Source organism: Panicum virgatum, chromosome 9K (assembly GCF_016808335.1).
Source record: "Panicum virgatum strain AP13 chromosome 9K, P.virgatum_v5, whole genome shotgun sequence".
NCBI classification, from domain to species: Eukaryota; Viridiplantae; Streptophyta; class Magnoliopsida; order Poales; family Poaceae; genus Panicum; species Panicum virgatum.
Genome location: NC_053144.1, coordinates 1599847 through 1618964, shown reverse-complemented (window position 1 = coordinate 1618964; position 19118 = coordinate 1599847). Strand labels below are relative to the sequence as shown.

The 19118-nt window shown below is 48.4% G+C and overlaps 2 protein-coding genes across 3 annotated transcripts; one reads left to right on the top strand and one right to left on the bottom strand.

Annotated features, from left to right (window-relative positions):
- Window positions 1–2: 2 nt before the first annotated feature.
- Window positions 3–5814, bottom strand: LOC120649186 (acyl-CoA-binding domain-containing protein 6). Its single transcript, XM_039925906.1, has 18 exons — window positions 5431–5814; window positions 5150–5220; window positions 4718–4781; window positions 4567–4638; window positions 4178–4378; window positions 4006–4083; window positions 3423–3533; window positions 3259–3325; window positions 3089–3150; window positions 2755–2894; window positions 2323–2449; window positions 2128–2242; window positions 1780–1868; window positions 1618–1701; window positions 1354–1512; window positions 960–1115; window positions 536–595; window positions 3–449 (listed from the first exon to the last, which is right to left on the bottom strand). Exons 1-18 carry the CDS (start codon window positions 5575–5577, stop codon window positions 267–269), a joined length of 1986 nt encoding a protein of 661 aa, XP_039781840.1. The 5' UTR covers window positions 5578–5814; the 3' UTR covers window positions 3–266.
- A 108-nt stretch (window positions 5815–5922) lies between these two features.
- Window positions 5923–18545, top strand: LOC120649187 (protein GLUTELIN PRECURSOR ACCUMULATION 3-like). 2 transcript variants are annotated; one of them, XR_005665196.1, is made up of 17 exons: window positions 5923–6239; window positions 6336–6433; window positions 6658–6796; window positions 6891–6919; window positions 7039–7135; window positions 7214–7269; window positions 7371–7478; window positions 7748–7804; window positions 8260–8351; window positions 14642–14726; window positions 16091–16243; window positions 16599–16693; window positions 16772–16948; window positions 17031–17134; window positions 17634–17703; window positions 17855–17968; window positions 18049–18545. XR_005665196.1 is itself a non-coding variant. In XM_039925907.1 (17 exons), the coding sequence occupies exons 1-16, from the start codon at window positions 6157–6159 to the stop codon at window positions 17912–17914; spliced, it is 1503 nt and encodes a 500-aa protein (XP_039781841.1). In that variant the 5' UTR covers window positions 5923–6156; the 3' UTR covers window positions 17915–17947; window positions 18049–18545. The 2 variants fall into 2 exon arrangements, 1 of the variants encoding a protein (XP_039781841.1); XM_039925907.1 differs by having other exon boundaries at window positions 17855–17947.
- Window positions 18546–19118: the final 573 nt, after the last annotated feature.

Here is a 19118-nt window from a genome sequence, read left to right as displayed (position 1 = left end):
AGTGAAACGAATAATCTATATTGAACCGTAACGTCAAAAGAATGACCATACATGATGCATTGATGTGTACAATGTTGAAACCTACAGGTACATTTGAGTGATTACAATACACCAAACCAGATGGCGAAACTAATGATTTTCTTATTCTTCTGTGGTCAAAATGAACACGAATACCAGAAACGAGGATAAAATCTGTAAAAAATATCAACGGGTATATAAATGTTACAAGTAAAATATATAATCAGGGCCTGTATGAACTAAAACGATCACGATTCAGATTTATCAGGCGGGGTTCCAACGAGCCAGCCCCACATGCCGCCGGAACTTTGCCTCTGTTTTGCGTCCAATGCTGCTTGCTCTGACGCGGCTCTCTGTCGTCGAAGCAGCTCGACCTCCTTTTCCAATGCATCCATGCTTTGAAGCTTCTGTCGTAGTTCCGCAACATCAACCTAGAAGGCATTCCAGAAATAAGGTATCATCAGATCATTGTATTTATCAGTTATGCTAATGGTTATGATCATCAACTCATTTGTACCTCAAGTTTGAAACATCTTGACTGCTCAGCAGCAAGTTGGCCACGGACAGCTTGAAGTTCCTACACAATTTAAATGAGAAAAAGGGCCCTAAAATCAGCCAACAAAATAAATTACACAGCAGTGGCTCAACTTTCCTTTTCAGCATACTAAACTAGAAACGACAATTGAAGGCACAAAAGTACAGCTTTAGTCTTACACCACTTGCCCAAATCTTTAACTTAGAAGTCAACCGTGCATAATGTGGCAATGAATAGACTGTGCAATATTCAAATACCCCCTCAGAAGCAGATGCTTATATATTTAGTAAAAAAGTAGTTCAAAAGAAGAATTCAGACTTCTACGTAACTTTTAAAGAGGAGGTTCACTAGAGATTTTGAAAGAATATGCCCTAGTGACGCCCAGCATAAAAGAAAGAGGACTTGCCTTAGTGAGCTCCAAATTTCTGTTCTCCGCATGAGAAATTTCTTCTTTAAGTTGTACAGTTTGCAGCTGTTCCCTGTTAAGTAACGCTTCTAGTTCCTCTTTCTCAGCTTTGAGAGCCGCTAAAAGTTGTTCACTTGCTTCATCGGAGTTGTTTTTCTGCAACCCAGCACAGAGATAAAAGAAAAGGAAGTGTGAGTATCCTCAAAAACTCAAATCATCACTAGTAAGCAACCGCCATCAAAGAATTCTGTATCAGACACAATCTATGTTACAAGTGCTAGAACCACACAATTAGCCTCACTGTCAAGTTTGCAGAATTTCAACTGGTATGAATCCTAATTTCTACAATACATACACAAAAGAACAGGGCAAAATATCTGGAGCAGGACATTACCACATCTGAATCAGCGCTGTCCATGGCAATCTCTCGTATCTTCCCATCTTGAGAAGTTTCAACCTCTGGTTCCACTACCCTAGATGTAGTGTCTGAGACGGTTTCTTCTTTTACAGTTGACTTGGAATCTGATTTGAGGTTAAGTTTAAGAGTGTAAACCTGTTCATGATACGGAAAAAGTGTTGGTAGAAGTAAATTCCACGTATTGTTAGTTGTATCATACGCAAGTGATGGTTTGTAGCATCGACTGAAGATGCAAGTTACCTCGTTGCTGTATCGTCCATTGTATCCTCCAAAAGAGATGAGATAATCATAGCCATTGTAATTGCTATGCACTAAAGTCATGCCCTGGATAACAACAAATTCAATTATTAGCAACCAGGTAAAAATAATCCTGAGCACCAAATATCTGCTTAAGAGATATACCTCACTGGCAAGGGGAACCCGTCCTTCCACAGTGCTAACAACTGACCAAGTCAGAGTTGACATGTTGAGAACAAGAGTCTCAGACACACCTGTAGAGAGAAGTATGAGCTACTTGATAACATCAAAATGCAAGGAACAGGATTAAGGCCTTGGTTCAGGCATGTTGGGATCTTTTGGAAACCCAAAACATCCATATGAGGTCTGATTGGAGAAAATTCTCTCAAGAGGCAAAAAAAAAAAAAAAGCCAGTAACATGGGCATATAAGATGAACCCTATAAATCAACTCCGATCACATTTTAGTTATTAGAAGGATTTTGACACACTAAGTTAAGATTTTCAATACTTACCACTTTTATTATTACCACCCCCAACTATGTACCAATTCTCCCCAATAGTTGCACCAGCATGGCCAGCTCGTGGGCTTGGAGTCAGGCCTTGTTGTTTGGGTCTTGACCACTCCATCTGCAGTTCCAATAATAAAATTTACTAGTCAAATATAAGACACAAACCTTTTCAGACTTCCAGCAAGATTACGTTTGTACCGTCTGCAAATCGAGGACATGCAGGTCATTGAAACATGTCGCATGAGATCCCCCACCAAATATTAAAAGATAGCGGTCAGCATGGCAAGCAGCAGCATGATCTGATCTTGGAGAAGGAGGGGTGCCTCTAAAACACAAAGCCACAATGAGCTGAATTCAAAACAAAGTAACACAACGGTTGGCTTCAAAAAAGACCATTGCCTCAATGCAATCTATAATCCTTTTCCCTATTATATTAGGGAAAGGGAATGCTTGACGGCGTGAAAGTTACTGTGCAAACCAATTATATTTGACTACCAGTGCAGCAATCCAATCTAGACACTTTGAAAAAACTATTTTAAACAAGCATAGAAAAGAAACATGGAACTAATGATTTTTTTTTCTTCCCATTAAGTGAACTGTGCTATGAGCAATCAGGATTCTTGTGCTTACATTGCATCCACATCATCCCATGTCATGGTTTCAAGATCAAGAATGTGCAAGTCATTTAGGAGGCACCGCTTTGCATCTTCACCACCGAACAAAACTAGAGTTGTTCCAACAAGAGTCACTGTCTGACCTCCACGAGAAACCTACATCAGATGAAATGAAACTTACATAAGCAACTGAACATTGATATTATGCAGAACTTTTTATCAATCGCTTCACGATACAGACCTTAAGTTTAAATCAAGCACAGACCAATGTAATGAAATCACTTGAACAAAGCACACAAAGAATCTACATGCTCAAATGTATGAATAGTCGATTGAAGAAAATCTATTACCGGTGATTTTCCATAAGTCCTGACAATAGACCAGGTACAAGTATGCGGATCAAATTCCTTCACTAGAATAAAAGCACCAGAAGTTAAGTGACAACAATAGAAAAAAATCAATGCAATGAGAGACATTGAAAAGTATAACAAAAAAAGATTAAAGCTGAATTTTAGCAAACCTGTAATGCCTTCAGATGGATCTTTAGTATGCCCGGCAATAGAGAAAAATTTGTTGCCCCATGTTATCTACAAAATGGTACAGAATAACAGGCAACTGCATTAGCTACAGTTTTAAAGATAAAAATGACTTTGCAACAGTCCAACTAGTTGGGCAGAAGTGTACCAATGAATGACCAGCACAGGGAGCAATTTGTGAGGTCTTAGCTGAATCAGAAGATTCTGCTTGCAATTTGGCATCAATCTTTGACCAAGTCAAACTCTTCAGATCCAAAGCCTATTTTGTAACAAATCGTGAAAAAGAAACATCTGTTAGACCAGCGATACTTAATATTTAGCAGCTTTCAGATGACATTTGAATTGCCAGTGACTGTAAATGAATTTGTTCACAATATTTTGGGAGGAAATAGCTTCTAGTTTATTATCTCTTTGAGCAGTGATAACATCCGATTTCAGAAATGATCTATAAGCCCAACAAGTTTGGCATAAGGAAGCACACAGAAGGTTCACATAGTTGGAAGAAACACATATCACATCACAGTGATTCAAAAAGGTGAAGTTAGAAACCACAAAGAAAAATGGACAATGACTCCAGAGAGTGTATTAAATAAGACGCCCTATCTAAGGGCGATTTGATCAAAAGCAGTAAAACAGCATATACAACACATGAGACATGCTTAAAAGCCATAGCTGATAACTTAGAATGCATGGACATGGCCTTGTGGGTTGTTTTATTCAGTTGCGCGTACCTGAAGGTCACTAAGGTAACGCCCGTTATGGTTTCCACCAAATATATACATCTTATCTTGCAACACAGTCGCTCCATGCTACAGTTACACAAATTCTTATTAGTGTTATAAAAGAAAATAGAAAAATTAAAGTATTAAACGAATGAATAGGAAATGGAGTTATCTGGCGCACCTCATAACGAGGCTTCGGACGATGACCACTGATAGATAATGGAGTCCATTCATCATGAGAACTAACAGTACTAAGGCCTTCCAGAATAACATCTTTGTCCTGTGTTTCCACAGAACTTCCATTTTCAGAAACGATTTTTGGTTCTGAAAATAATGTTCCATTTGTTGAAGCTGGTACAACCTGTGGCTCTTCTTTTGGTTTCTAACAAAATGCAAAGAGATGGATAACTTATTAAATCTTCTGTTCGAGGAAAAAAAACTTACTAAATCTGTGCAGAGTTAAACATTGAGAAGATGGAGCACTAAATGATACAACAATAGTACCAGAGATCAAAATAAATTCTGAATATTCAGAAAAAGAAGCAATCAATAGTCAATAGTGCGACTTACATGCATTTGGATATCCACAACAGGCTCAGAATTGAACTCAGGGACCCTAGAGTACCATCCAGGATCTTCCTCCTGCCAATGATACCAATACATCTATCAGATAAATTTGCATAGCTCCATACACTGAACAATATCATGTAATCACTCATACCTCCAAGATTTTGACAAAAAGACGCATCGCCTCTGCTGATGGCATGCTTCCAAGCCCATGCCAACTATAAACACAAACCGTATAATCAACGGGTAATTTTTTTTTTCAGGACATGCAACTCAATGCTAAATGGTATTTTCTGAGTATTTCCCACTCTTGCAGCTATCCAGGTTGACCTTTACACAGTCTAAATTACATGAATACTGTGGTTATTGTAGCATAGGCATCTCATTCGCTAACTTTTGGCCAGGAACAAATTCCCATTCTGGGTTACGAAATACATAAGCTGATAATACATGAGAATGAACTATTCAATCGTGTCTACTGACGTCTAGTACTATAGTCACGTTTCAAGTTACAAGTAAAGCAGAAGTTGGCTTCTATGGTGACAATGAGAAGCAGGATTTGAGTGCAATTTCCAGTGGAACTAACCTGGTCCATTTGCTCTGCTCCACGGGGTTCCATGCCCTTGGCTTGGGCACATTGCACGGACCAACTGTGGCCTGTACAAAACAAAAACCAAAACCAAAATCAGGAACCGAATTGCGATCAACAAAGCAAATATCTCAACGACGAGGACAAGCAAACTAACGACACAATTGAACACCCAACCAGCATGAATTCAGACTATTTCGCGCTAGATCCACGCAAACTTTCAGCCCACACTCCGAATTAATCGCCGAAATAAGCAAAAGCATCAGCCGACGCAACACCTGCTGGTGTAGGCCGTAGAGGAGGAGGGCGACGTCGTTTTGGAAGCGGGAGATAGCTGCCGAGGAGGTGGCCCCACCGGGGCCGAACCCGGCGTAGGCCGCGGCGGCGTAGAAGCGGTCAGGGTAGGCGAGTCCGGAGCTCGCCATGGCCGGCGCCGCGCCCTAGATCTCCACCCGGATCTCGCGCGGGCACCGAACCACCGCCGCGAGACGGCGGTTAGGGTTTAGTCCTCCGAATCCCACCTCTCCTTCGTCTTGGTGTGGAAATGGAAATCTGCAGCGGGTGAACTCGCGCCGAGATCTGGAGGAAGAGAGACGGCGAGCCGACGCTGGCGCCGCTCGCGGGCGCCGCTTTTAACGCTCCCCGCCGAGGTGGCCGTAGAATGGAAGGGAGACGGAGGCAGATGCTGACGCGAGCGGCCACGTGTCCTTGACAGGTGGGTCGAGTGACGTGGTAAATGGTAGTAGTGGAGTCGTGTCTCCGGGGTTGGGGTCGTTTCGTTTGGGCCGTGTGTGTTTCCGTCCTCCTGTTCTGACTTCTCTGTTTCTCTCGATCCCCTCCCCCATCCTGCCAGCCTCCCCGCCGGCCACCGCTCTCCGCCGCCGCCGCCGCCGCCGCCCTCGGCCTCCAGCTAGTTAGGCGATATCCGTCCTCCTACCAGGTTCAGTTCCTCTGGCGAAACAAGCCGTGCAGACGGGAGCAAGAGCGAGGAGACGAGAGGAGGGATGCAGCAGCTGCAGCCGAAGCAGATGCACTGGGTGAGGGCCGACTCCTCCGACTTCGGGGGCGACCGCCCCGCCCCCCGCAGGTATCCAGCTCACCTCGTCGCCGCCGTGTCGATTCCCATTTTAAATCCAACCCTGCCCGCCTAACAACAACCTCACGGTTTTGCGATCTCGTGCAGCGGGCACACGGCGGTGAGCATTGGCAAGTCCAAGGTGGTCTTCTTCGGCGGATTCGCCGACAAGCGCTTCCTCTCTGACGTCTCCGTCTACGACGTCGGTAATCAAGTCTCCCTCCAATTTTCCTAACGTTCGCCTGCCGAGCCAATTTGCATCCCCCACGTCAGACCACACCTGCACACGACGCAGCCGAACCTAAGGGTTATCACATTGAGAAACGTAGATTGCATTTACATTCTTGCAATTGTCCTTTAGGGATCATATGCACTCGAAGGACCAAAGAGGTTTACCTAAAAGCTTACGAGTGCAACTTATATGTCGCAGAGAATAAGCTATGGTACTCGCCTGAGTGTACCGTTAATGGATCGGATGGGCAGGCAGGCCCGAGCCCAAGGGCGTTTCACGTAGCTGTCGTGATTGACTGCAACATGTTCATATTTGGTGGCCGTTCTGGGGGCAAGCGGTATGCAATCAAGATGGCCAATCTAGCAGGATTTGGAAGCTTAACATAAATAATTCCATTTATTGTTACTTACTATGTGGTGTTTGTTTCACAGGTTAGGTGATTTTTGGATGCTAGACACCGGTAAGCCTCTATGTTTCATCTTACTATGATTAGGTTTTTTAGTTCTGTTTGCCCTTATTCTGGAGGTTTTCTGCGACCACTAAGTGCTGTCGTGAATCATGATGCTGCTTTACATTCAGACCTATGGCAGTGGTCGGAGATGACTGGCTTTGGTGATTTGCCGTCACCTCGGGAGTTTGCTGCTGCTTCAGCCATAGGAAATAGAAAAATTGTTATGTAAGCATTATTTGATACACATGCCCCCATCATGCTTTATATATCTTCACTTGTGACAAACATCATATATTTATTCAGGTATGGTGGTTGGGATGGCAAAAAATGGCTTTCAGATGTATACATCATGGACACAAGTAGGCAACTGATTTATCCAATCTGTAGTAGGCATTGAATTTCTCTTCAAGATGGCAATGGAAATGTAGTGTGATTATTTCTTGCATTCTCTGTTGTATAGTGTCACTGGAGTGGACAGAATTAGCAGTTACTGGATCCGTGCCGCCTCCAAGATGTGGGCATTCTGCAACTATGATTGAGAAGAGACTGCTTATATTTGGAGGCAGAGGTGGTTATTATTTCTTGGTTTCATTATGGGTTCCTCAAAGATTGCGGTTTATGATTCATCTTAAGCTGCAACAAACTAATATGTTTCTCATTCCTTCCCACATCCAAAAAGTGAAAGCGAAGTTTTAATGATCATTTTAAATTTCTTCTAAATCTAACAGCACTAACTAATGTGTGAATATGTGATGATGGTTTCTAATAATTATAAAGTCATAAACTTTTGGCTCCCAACAGCCTGTTTCCGATTACTGCATATCTTCTTTGTTGCAGGTGGAGCAGGGCCGATAATGGGTGATTTATGGGCTTTAAAGGGAATTACGGAAGAAGGTACCTCCTTCTATTTTTTTAAAATCCGTTTGAATAAAAGGAATCCTTTTCTTAAGTCCCTAAGTGCTACCGTTATGTGCAGCATATGCTAAGCTCAGTTGATGATGACACCAGTAGAACTAACAGTGCAGCTAGAATTTGGCCAGTTTGAATGGTTGTGGATACGCCTTTTCTTAATTATTAAAACCCTCATTAAAATGTGTTAGGACAAAGTTTAGATACATATAACTTGTCATCTTGCTTGCACTGTATTATCACTCTTGCTTTCCTGGAGGTCATAGAATTTGAGATGACTCCTTTATTTATTTGATGATGAGTGGTAGTTGACAAATATATCGTCGATGTTTCTCCTGTTAAATTATCTAGGCCGCCATTCATTTGTATGTTAGTATGACATTGCACTGCTCGGTTGATGTAAACAGTTAATATGAACCTGATTTTGTCTATTTTGGAAGACAATGAGACACCAGGTTGGACACAATTGAAGCTTCCAGGGCAATCTCCCTCACCACGATGCGGCCATTCAATAACGTCCGGTGGACCTTATGTATGTAATTTGATCCGATCATACTTCCTCTCAGAGTTTCTCCATCGTTCTGAGTGCATTAGTATGGCATATTTGGAAAGTTGGGCCCCGTTGAATGTCAGTACCGGATATTAATTAATTATCATTGCTACATTTTATGAAGAAAATATAACCTTGGCGAACATTTAAAACTCATTGATGCATTCTGATCTATAGGACTGGAGGCACTTTGTTTTTGAGTGCCAACCCACGTTTCAGTGAGGCCATGGGTTTCCTGATACTAGTAATACAATAACATAGGTTTATGAGTGTTCCTTTGGCAGTTATGTAAACAGGAACAGATATTATATTATGTGGATTTCTCTTTGGTTTTTAGATCTCATTAGATATCAGCATGTGCAACACAATATTTATCAACTTAGGTTGGTGATGGGAGCAATTTTTTAGCACATCCTTGTTTCTGTGTTATTAAGTACATACGTAAAAGGGTCTAATCATTTATTGAAAAAATATCTGCCTTTGTTCTTTGCTGTGAGCCCTTTTGCAACCTCAAGTTGTGCATCACTCAGGCCTAGACTGTAGATCATATAATTATAAGATAAGATGGGTTATGTTGGATTTTCTTCTCACATTCTCCCATGCAAAGGTTTCAATACATGTTAGTGTATATTGAGCCCATGTATAGAGGCCCATCTAGAGGCCCATGTATAGGAACTATATTTCCCACCCTTCTAGGGTTTGGAGGAATACATTGAGTTATTTCCTCTAGCATGGTATCTAGCCTTCTTCTTCCTCTCCCTCCCTCCCTCTAGCAGCCGCCGCCGCCGCCGGCACCATGGCCGGCCGCCGGCGCCGCCCCACCCCTCCTCCTTCCCTCCCCTCTCCCCTCCCCTCCTCTGCTCTGGATCCGGCGCCGCCCGCCTCCGCCTGGGTTGGTGCGGCCGCCGGCCCCTGGCGCGCCCCGGCCGCCTGGCCGCCGGCGCCATGGCCCGCCGCGCCTTGGGCACCCGCCGCCGCAACTGCTGCCCCCGCCGCCGCTCACCTCGCCCTGGGCGCTGCCGGCGCCGCCGCTGCCGCCGCGGCAAGCCTCGCGGCCCTGGCCGCCGGGCCCCCTCCTCCCCTGGCAGCGGGCACTAAAGGCCTGTCTCCTGCACGCGCGGCGCGGGCGTGGCCCCCGGACGCCACTCCTCTGCTCGCCGCCGCCCCGCCTGTCCAGACCGCGGGCACTGCGGCCGACACGCGCCTCTGGCGCTGCAGGCGCGGGCCCCTGGGGCTTTGCTACGGCCGCTGCTCCTGCGCCGGGCGCCAGGCCCCCTGCTGCTGCCGCCAGGCCGGCCGCCGTCACCGCTGCCGCCGCCGCCTGGTCCTCTCCGAGCGGACGCGCCGCCTATCCTGCCGCCGCCGCATGGAGCTGCTTTGCTGGCGCGAGGGCCGCCGCCTACCCTGCCGCCGCCGCATGGAGCCGCTCTGCAGGCGCGGGGGGCGCCGCCGCCTACCCTGCCGCCGACGCCGCCTGGCTCGGATCTGCGGGCGCGGGGACTTCTGGCGCCGCGGGAGCCACGGGCCCGCAGCCGCCGCCGCTGCAGCCGCCGCCCGGGCCGCCTGTGCCCGCGGCCGCCCTGTAGACGCCGCCTAGGCCTGGGCGCTGCCGACGCGGGCACAGGGGCCGCCGCCGCCGCCTGGTCCTCTCCGAGCGGACGCCGCGGCAAGCCTCGCGGCCCTGGGCGCGGCCAACCTGGGAGCCGCCAGTGCCGCGGGCGCAGCCGGCCCGGCCTCTCGCCGCCGCGGACAAGGCCGGCCCGGCCCTCGATGGCACGGCTGGCGCGGCGGCCGCTGCCGCCGCCACCGCTGGTGCCCCTCCTCTCTCCGTGGGCGCGGCCCCTGCTCCGCCCCTGGCTGATGCCGCCGTCGCCGCAGCCCAGGCCGCGGGCGCCGCCGCCCCTGACGCCGCGCGCGATGCGGGGTCCGCGCGCGCCGCCGTCGCCGATGCTCCTCCTCCATGGCCAGCGCTCGGCATGCCCCCCGCGGATGCGCCATTCGCCGCCGCTGCCTTCCGCGGGCTGCCGAACGTCGCCCGAGCTACTCTGGCCGAAGCTGCACTCGCCGTGGCCCTCCTCGCCGCCAAGTCCGAGGCTGCGGCGTCCCAGGAGCGGGTTCGCGCGGCTGCCCTCGCTTGGGAGCGCGAGCGCTCCACCGCTGACGCTCTCACTCATCAGGTCGCCGAGGCGGAGCACTCCTTCCTTGTCTCCTCCGGCAAGCAGCCCGTCGTCGTCCCCTTCCCCGAGCATGGCACTACGTCCTCGCCCACCTCCACCGTGCTCGTGGCTGCTCCACTGGCTCCCTCCGCCTCGCCTGCCACCTCCCTCCTTGGGTAGCACGGCGGCGGGGGAGGCCGTGGGCGGCGGCGGCGGGGGGGTCGTGGTGGTGCTGACGGTGCTGCTCCTGGTGCTGATGGTGGGGGTCGTCAGGGCCCGCCGGCTACAGCTCTGGCTCTTGCTTCTGCTCCTGGCTTCAGCGCCCCATGGTCGGCGCATCCCGATGTGGCCGCTTCAGGGTCAGGGGGGCCCTCATCCTCAGCCTCAGCCGGCGGCCATGTTCACTGGCGCTGCTCCCCTGTTCGCCGCCGCCCCGCCTGTGCAGGCCGCTGGCGCGCCATTCTGTACCCCGCCCGCTAGCCCAGTCAGCAACCGACTTGGCCTGGGGGGGGGTGGGACCAGGCCGCACTGGCGCAGTCCTTCAGCGCCATGGGGCGGACGCCGCCGGTCAGCACCGAGTGGATCGCCGACTCGGGTGCCTCTTTCCACACCACCCCTCATGCCGGTATCCTCTCCTCTGTCCGACCCCCACACCCCTCTTGTCCCTCTTCCATCATGGTTGGTGACGGGTCTTGCCTTCCTGTCACCGCCGTGGGTTCTGCTCCTGGTTCTTTTCTTCTTCCCAATGTCCTTGTTGCTCCTCGGATGGTTCATAACCTTCTTTCTATTCGTCAGTTTACAGCTGACAACTCTTGTTCCATCGAGTTTGACTTTTCTGGCCTCACTGTAAAGGATTCGGCCTCCCGGCGTCCGCTCCTCCGGTGTGACAGCACAGGGCCCTTTTACACCCTTCGCCTTCCGTCTTCCGCTGCACCACTCTCGCCTTCTTCGTCTGCCGCTTTTGCCGCGACGCCGTCTTCCACCACCTGGCACCGCCGTCTTGGTCACCCTGGCCGCGACGTCCTGGCTCAGCTCAGTCGTAGTACCGATGTTCTTGGTATTAGGGCTCATGCTGAGCACCTCTGCCATGCGTGCCAGCTTGATCGTCATGTTCGACTTCTTTTTTTCTCTTCTTCTTCGCATGCGACGCATGCCTTCGATCTTGTTCACTGTGACCTGTGGACCTCTCCTGTTCTCAGCCTCTCTGGCTACAAATACTATTTGGTGGTGGTCGATGATTTCTCACACTACTCTTGGACTTTCCCTTTGCGCGCCAAGTCTGAGACCTTCCCCACCCTCCTCCACTTCTTTGCCTGGGTGTCCACTCAGTTCGGCCTCACCATTAAGGCTGTCCAGTGTGACAACGGGCGCGAGTTCGACAACTCCACCTCCCGTTCTTTCTTCCTCTCTCGAGGTGTTCAGCTGCGTATGTCTTGTCCGTATACCTCTCCTCAGAACGGCAAGGGTGAGCGGATGATTCGCACGACGAACAACGTCGTGCGCACCCTTCTGATCCAGGCCTCTCTGCCCCCGCGCTTCTGGGCCGAGGGCCTCCACACCGCCACCTACTTGATTAACTTTATTCCGTCCACTGCTTCTCCTGCTCCCACTCCACACCACGCTCTCTTCGGTACCCCTCCTCGCTACGACCACCTTCGGATCTTCGGGTGTGCGTGTTACCCTAACACCTCCGCCACTGCTCCTCACAAGCTGGCGCCCCGCTCGACTCGTTGTGTGTTTCTTGGGTACTCCCCTGACCACAAGGGGTACCGTTGCTTTGACCTCACCTCTCGCCGCGTCCTGATCTCCCGACACGTCGTGTTTGACGAGTCGGACTTCACCTACTCCACCTCCTCCACACCTTCTCCTGACCCCGAGTTGGAGTCCTGTTTCCGACTGACCCGGTGGTTCAGCCACCTTTACCTGTCTGCCCTTTCCCTGCAGGTTTTTCCGGCACACCGGCACCGCTTCCGGTGATCCCTGTTGCGCCACGCGCGGCCCCAGGACCTCCTGTCGTGCCGTGCGCGGCCCTGTGGTCTCCTGCTGTGCCGCGCGCGGCCCCGGTGCCTCCTCCTGCACCTGCGCGGTACGCTCAGCCCGTGCAGGTGTACCAGCGTCGTTCGGCGCCGACACCGGCGCCGCCTCCGGCTCCAGAGGCTCCTGCGACGTCTACACCGGTGCCGTCGCCGCCGCCGCCTCCGCCTCTGCCGACTCGCTCTCGAGTCGAGCCGGAGTTGTACCATCCGCCAGTCGTCCATCAGGATCCTCGGCATATCCATCCCATGGTGACTCGGCGGATGGCATCTCAGGCCGCGACTCTCTCCGCCACCGAGGGGGAGTAGTGGGTCTCTCCGGTACCCTCCTCTGTCCGTGACGCCTTGGCGGATCCTCACTGGCGTTGCGCGATGGAAGAGGAGTACGCGGCTCTTCTCGCCAACCAGACGTGGGACCTCGTGTCGCGTCCGTCTGGTTGCAATGTGGTCACAGGCAAGTAGATCTGGACGCACAAGCGTCGGGCTGACGGCACACTGGAGCGCTACAAGGCTCGCTGGGTTCTCTGGGGTTTCACCCAGCGGCCTGGTGTGGACTATGATGAGACCTTCAGTCCAGTGGTGAAGCCCGCTACAGTGCGCACGGTCCTCTCACTTGCGCTCTCTCGCTCTTGGCCTGTGCACCAGCTGGATGTGAAGAATGCGTTTCTTCATGACACTCTGTCAGAGACTGTCCACTGCTCTCAGCCAGCAGGATTTGTGGACTCGAGTCGTCCGGATATGGTCTGCCGGCTCAACAAGTCCCTTTATGGTCTGAAGCAGGCTCCTCGGGCTTGGTACTCTCGGTTCGCCACGTTCTTGTTGACTTTGGGGTTCACCGAGGCTAAGGCTGACACTTCTCTGTTCATCTACCGTCGTGGGGATGAGACTGCCTACCTGCTGCTCTATGTTGATGATATTGTGCTCACCGCCTCCAGTCAGCAGTTGCTTGAGCGCGTCATCTCCTCTCTGCAGCAGGAGTTTGCTATGAAGGATCTTGGTCAGCTCTACCACTTCTTGGGCGTTACTGTTGAGAATCGCCCGTCTGGCCTATTCCTTCACCAGCGGCAATATGCACTCGACATTCTAGAGCGGGCTGGGATGACTGATTGCAAGCCATTCTCCACTCCTGTCGATACTCAGACGAAGTTGTCTGCTGATCTGGGTGATCCTGTGGCTGATCCTACTGCCTACCGGAGTCTCGCCGGTGCCTTGCAGTACCTCACCTTCACCCGGCCGGATCTCACCTATGCCGTTCAGCAGGTCTGTCTTCACATGCGTGATCCCCGGGAGTCCCACCTTGCTGCACTGAAGCGTCTCCTCTGCTACGTCCGTGGCACTGCTGGCTTCGGTTTGGTTCTTCACCGCTCTCCCACCTTTGAGCTGGTGGTCTACACCGACGCTGACTGGGCTGGCTGCCCGGACACTCGCCGCTCCACTTCCGGCTACGCCGTCTTCCTGGGCGGCAACCTTGTCTCCTGGTCGTCCAAGCGGTAGCCGGTTGTCTCCCGCTCCAGTGCTGAGGCGGAGTACCGGGCTGTCGCTAACGGCGTGGCGGAGGTGTCCTGGCTCCGACAGCTCTTGGCGGAGCTCCACAGCCCGCTCGCCAAGAGCACGCTCGTCTACTGCGACAACATCAGCGCCGTGTACCTCTCCACCAACCCCGTTCAGTATCAGCGGACGAAGCACATGGAGATCGACTTGCACTTCGTGCGCGACAGAGTCGCCGTCGGCGATGTTCGGGTACTCCATGTCCCGACCACCTCCCAGTTTGCCGACATCTTCACCAAGGGACTACCCTCCTCGACCTTCTCGGAGTTTCGCTCCAGCCTCAACGTAGCAGGTGGCTAGTTGTGGCTGCTGGGGGGTATTTGTCCTTTGTTCTTTCTTGTTGTCCAGTCTTGAACACCGCTGCGCCGGTAGTTCAGACTGCAGGGGGGTGTTGGTGTATATTGAGCCCATGTATAGAGGCCCATGTATAGGAACTATATTTCCCACCCTTCTAGGGTTTGGAGGAATACATTGAGTTATTTCCTCTAGCAATACATAATCACATAACTGAAGATGTATAGATCTTTCTTGTCAGCTCTTGCTATTTGGAGGACATGGAACTGGTGGTTGGCTAAGTAGATATGACGTGTACTACAATGAATGCATCATTTTAGACAGGGGTAAGACGTGATTGTATTTTTTTTTATTGCATAGGGACTGCTGAACTGGAAATTGTCTTTCTTGTGGTGCATTGAACACTGTATATTCTTTACAATTCTGTTCAGTGCCAAAGTTTTTATTTCCTAATTACAAAATGTATGTATTTCCCAGTATTAAACATAAGATGTGATTCCACAGGTAAACTTTTAGGCCTAACCTAAAGAAGAAACTGGTGTGATGCTGGTTGATTCTATGTGTTGCTTAGGGCTAGTTTTTGGTTGTTCTAGTCTGCTTTATGCGATATAATTGTAGACAGAATCTTTAGCAAACCAATGAGATTTTGTCATTACAAAACCAAAAAACAAGCTTTCAGCTAACTTCTAACTATATCCTAGCTAACTTCTAACTATATCCTATAAATAATTGCTTCTAAGAAGTCATATCAATGCCAAAAGAGCCTTAGCTATGCCAACCCATTTTCCTTGTGATTAAGATAAAGTAAGTCAACTTTGGATCAAATTCTAATTTCTAGCATCAATCAAGAAGAGTAGAAAACCTAGTCTAGTTATTATGGTTAACTTGATACATGCCAGATAAGTCGGATCACATCCTAACATTAATCAAGAAGACTCGAGAAGCTAGTCTTGTAAATCTGGCTTGTGATCACTGGTAAAGTACAAATCACCATGAAGCAATCATGGTAAACAATCATCATTATGAAGACACAAAAATTATGTCAGATAAGTCTGTGCATGTGTTGCCTGTGTTATCTTTGTAGATGTAGTTTGAAGATATGTATTACCTGCGTTGAAATTAGTTGATAAATCAGGTAATAGGTGTTAATGTGATACTTGCCCGCACATTCTATGTGCCTTATGAGGCCAATCTTGCAAATCCAAAAGCTCATTCTGATGCCAACTGATCTCACCACCGTCAACCCAAAGGCGACTATATTAGGTTATTGTGAATATACAGAAAACAATATAGACAACTTGGATCATCTCGATGATCCATTGCTTTCTCTCTATTGCTGACTCACCTTACATGGCACTTGCTCAGTCAGCATGTGCACATGACGTATCCGTGTGCCAGAAATGTAGCATACTTGTACAACACAGGTTGGCATGTAACTGTGCAGATATCCAATTAGGTAAAACCTCTTATATATCAGCTCAAAAGGGTCAGCCTGTTTTTCTGTAGAGTGGGCACACTAGCTAGCTGACTAATAAACTGCTAGTGCTAGACTACAAACATCAAACTAGTGTCACTCTACAACTTTTTTATTTGATTCCTTTCCCAGTTATATTTTCTTTCGAGCAATCAACAGTTCACCAGAATTTCACATCACATATTCATTGTTGTCTAATACTTAGATCCTTCACAGTCTCTGTCCAGTGGAAGCGCCTACCAACAAGCAATGAACCACCTCCTCCTCGGGCATATCACTCCATGACTTCAATAGGGTCTCAATTTCTTTTATTTGGCGGCTTTGATGGAAAGAATACATTTGGCGATTTGTGGTGGCTTGTCCCTGAAGGTATAGTTATCCCATGTTTGACTGAAAAAAGAATAAATCACTCCTGTATCAGCATATTGATCTCATGAGGTTGTGTAGGATGTACTAAGATATAAACTTGGTGCATAAATTTTTCAATTCATATTGCTACAATCTTACCCTCATGCATGTTTCAATAGTGTCAAGGAGTTTTGTTGAATTGCAATATCACAAGAAAAAGGAACTGGATATATATTAAGAAACTGTACTACCTATTACGTAGGTTCATTTGCCCAATTGTCTGAAATGATTTGTATTTAAAATAAATCTGTAAGCTTTACCTTATGCTCTTTGTTTGATCAAGAGAGGTAATCTAAATTTTGCTATTTTAGTGCAGATGATCCTATTGCCAAACGAGATTCAGCTCCTAATATCGATTCAAACAGCAAACCTAGCACTATGACTGGTGATGCCCAGCAATCCAACTTAAAGGTACATGTGTGGGAGTTAGTTGTGAAAGTTTCAGGTGACAGAAAAGGCTGTGATTTCTAACATATGTGATGGTCGCAGAAGTCGCAAGCTCTGGGGTCTCCAATAACAGAATTGGCCAAACGATTGGGAATTCCACTTTCTGAGGAAGTTTCAACAAGTTTTGTTGACGAAATCAATGATAAAGAACTTTTGGTGTTGTCCTCAAGGCTTGTTGGTCAATCACTTCCGGCCAGTGACCAGGTGGCATCAATTCAGGTAATAATGCCTTGCTTTTGTTGTAACCCACCTGCATCTGCATCTGAGAGAATTGTGGCTTTTTTGTGTGTGTGATACTAAGGTACTTCGTGATCATTGGAAAAATTCTCCAGCAAGCTCGCTACAACTGCACGAACTAGGACCTTTGCTGAGAGACTATCAACGTCTCATCCTCCGGCGCTATTCGTATGGTTCCAATCTTCAGTTTTCCCTCTATGTCTGTTATTTTGCTTATTTAACCGTTCACTTTTCCGCGAACGAGAAGCTATCTGGTAGAAACTGACATGCCTTTGTAACATCGGCTCTGTTCTGTACCGTGGATTATTTTCTTTCATGTCATGCGATAACCTGAACTGCTAGAAATGAAGACATATTTGATATTTTGGACGAATAGTAGTAACTGTGAACTTTACACATTTATCTTGGAACTTATGGTACATTTCCGTGCCATCTGGCCTGTTTGATGTCGATAGGCGCAAAGCAGTCTAAAATCATGTTCTCTCAGATTCTAGTTGGTTGTTAGTGATTGAGCATGTGCAGGTAGCTTGGACATTATCAGAGCTTGTTATGCCTGAACATGATAATTCTTCATTACCTAATCATCAAGTTTATAATGAAAGCAAAAGGTTTTATAAGTAATTTTTTTTTGGCTGATCATGACCTCAATTTCTTGACACGTCTACAGGGGAGATCCATTGACAGCATTTCCTGAAACGGAAGCTCTACGTTTCTTCCATTTGAAAAGTGCTTCACAGGTATTCAGAGAAGTTCATACGATACAACCCAGTAATCCACCACAAACGATCACCTGCCGTCAATTGAGGATATTTGTATACAATACTCTGTCTCTCCTTTTGTTCTCTCCATGCTTATCATTTATCACTATTTTTATTTGACATACCACAGTTGCGCATGGATGACATTCCCCTCTTGTTGAGTGAATATGGAAGGCTTCTTTCGACATGAGATGGCATCTTCCAAGTTGTGCCATTTTCTTTGGTGGGTGCTTTTGAACATAAGGTTGTGTTAGGTCATCTTTTTCTGCTTGTAGTGCTGAACTTTTTTAGCATTTTGGTCTTATATCATCATCTTTGCTTCAGGTTTCAATTGAGCATTTGTAACTTCCGAACAACACAAGGGAACCGTTGCTCAAATGTGCCATCTATCTGACTTTTGGGTAGGACCGGGCACAACAGAATGATGACTATGATGGTATGATACCAAACCTTCTTTGTCCAAAGATAGTTGAAGAATACTCGCAGAAGTACAGAACTGTGCATCATGGACATATATAGGATGTTTCATTTCAAAACTGAAGCAACTACTCCTGGGATCAACAAATCAGACAGGAATTTTTTTTTTCCAATAAGGAGACAGGAAGAAACTTTTCGCTTCTTCTCAAATCCTTTTTGTTCCCTGCCTTTGCTTTCTTGTGTCATGTTCTTTTCATTTTAGGTAATTGTATGTTCTGTCCAGGCTGGCTGTACAAATGCACACAAGTATCAATGTAATATCACGCATACATTGGCGCGTACATGATACATGGTTCCGTGGCCATGCGTGGCACGACTTCTCTTGGAGCCATTTCTTACTGTCAGTTGTTGCGAGTCAACAGTCATATCAGCGGTGGTGCACTGAACTGATTTCCTTTTCTTTTTGAGGACGGCACGTTGAGCTCCACTGAGGCACTGACCACCGGCAAGACGCGCGCATATTCGTTGTGGACAACGAATGGGTGCGCGCTGGTCGCCGCATGGGAGGACAGGTGATGGTCATGGGGCACCACGTGATGCGACCAATTTGCCGTCGAGTGGAATTCCAAGCAAACGGGAGCTTGCGCGAGGCTGCTGGTCAGCGGCACATGTTCTGGCCCTCCAGCTCCTCCGGCGACCGATCGATCACAGGCCGTCCGTTCAAACGCATGTGCTGCTTGCCGTGTCCATGCGTCGTGCACAAGGGGAAAAAAGAATGCGAACCGCAGATTTGACCATTAGCTGCCGAAACGATGCTACTGAACTTTCGCAGAAGAACAACTGGATTCATGCAAGGGTCCGTGAAAACATTTAGCGTTGCACGCTCACGCGCTCCTTGTATAGGCAGCACGATGTTTTTCTTCCCGCCGTGGTGAATGAAATTCAGTTTTCTCTTTAGGACAAAAAGTAGTGAAATT

Coding starts and splice junctions, on each gene's coding strand:
- LOC120649186 (XM_039925906.1), bottom strand. CDS start 5,577: ATGGCGAGCTCCGGACTCGCCTACCCTGACCGCTTCTACGCCGCCGCG. Junction 3,534..4,005: donor GTTACCTTAGTGACCTTCAG/GTACGCGCAACT, acceptor GTTACAAAATAG/GCTTTGGATCTGAAGAGTTT. Junction 2,450..2,754: donor TGGGATGATGTGGATGCAAT/GTAAGCACAAGA, acceptor TTTGTGTTTTAG/AGGCACCCCTCCTTCTCCAA.
- LOC120649187 (XM_039925907.1), top strand. CDS start 6,157: ATGCAGCAGCTGCAGCCGAAGCAGATGCACTGGGTGAGGGCCGACTCC. Junction 7,805..8,259: donor AAAGGGAATTACGGAAGAAG/GTACCTCCTTCT, acceptor CTATTTTGGAAG/ACAATGAGACACCAGGTTGG. Junction 16,949..17,030: donor ACCAGGTGGCATCAATTCAG/GTAATAATGCCT, acceptor TGTGATACTAAG/GTACTTCGTGATCATTGGAA.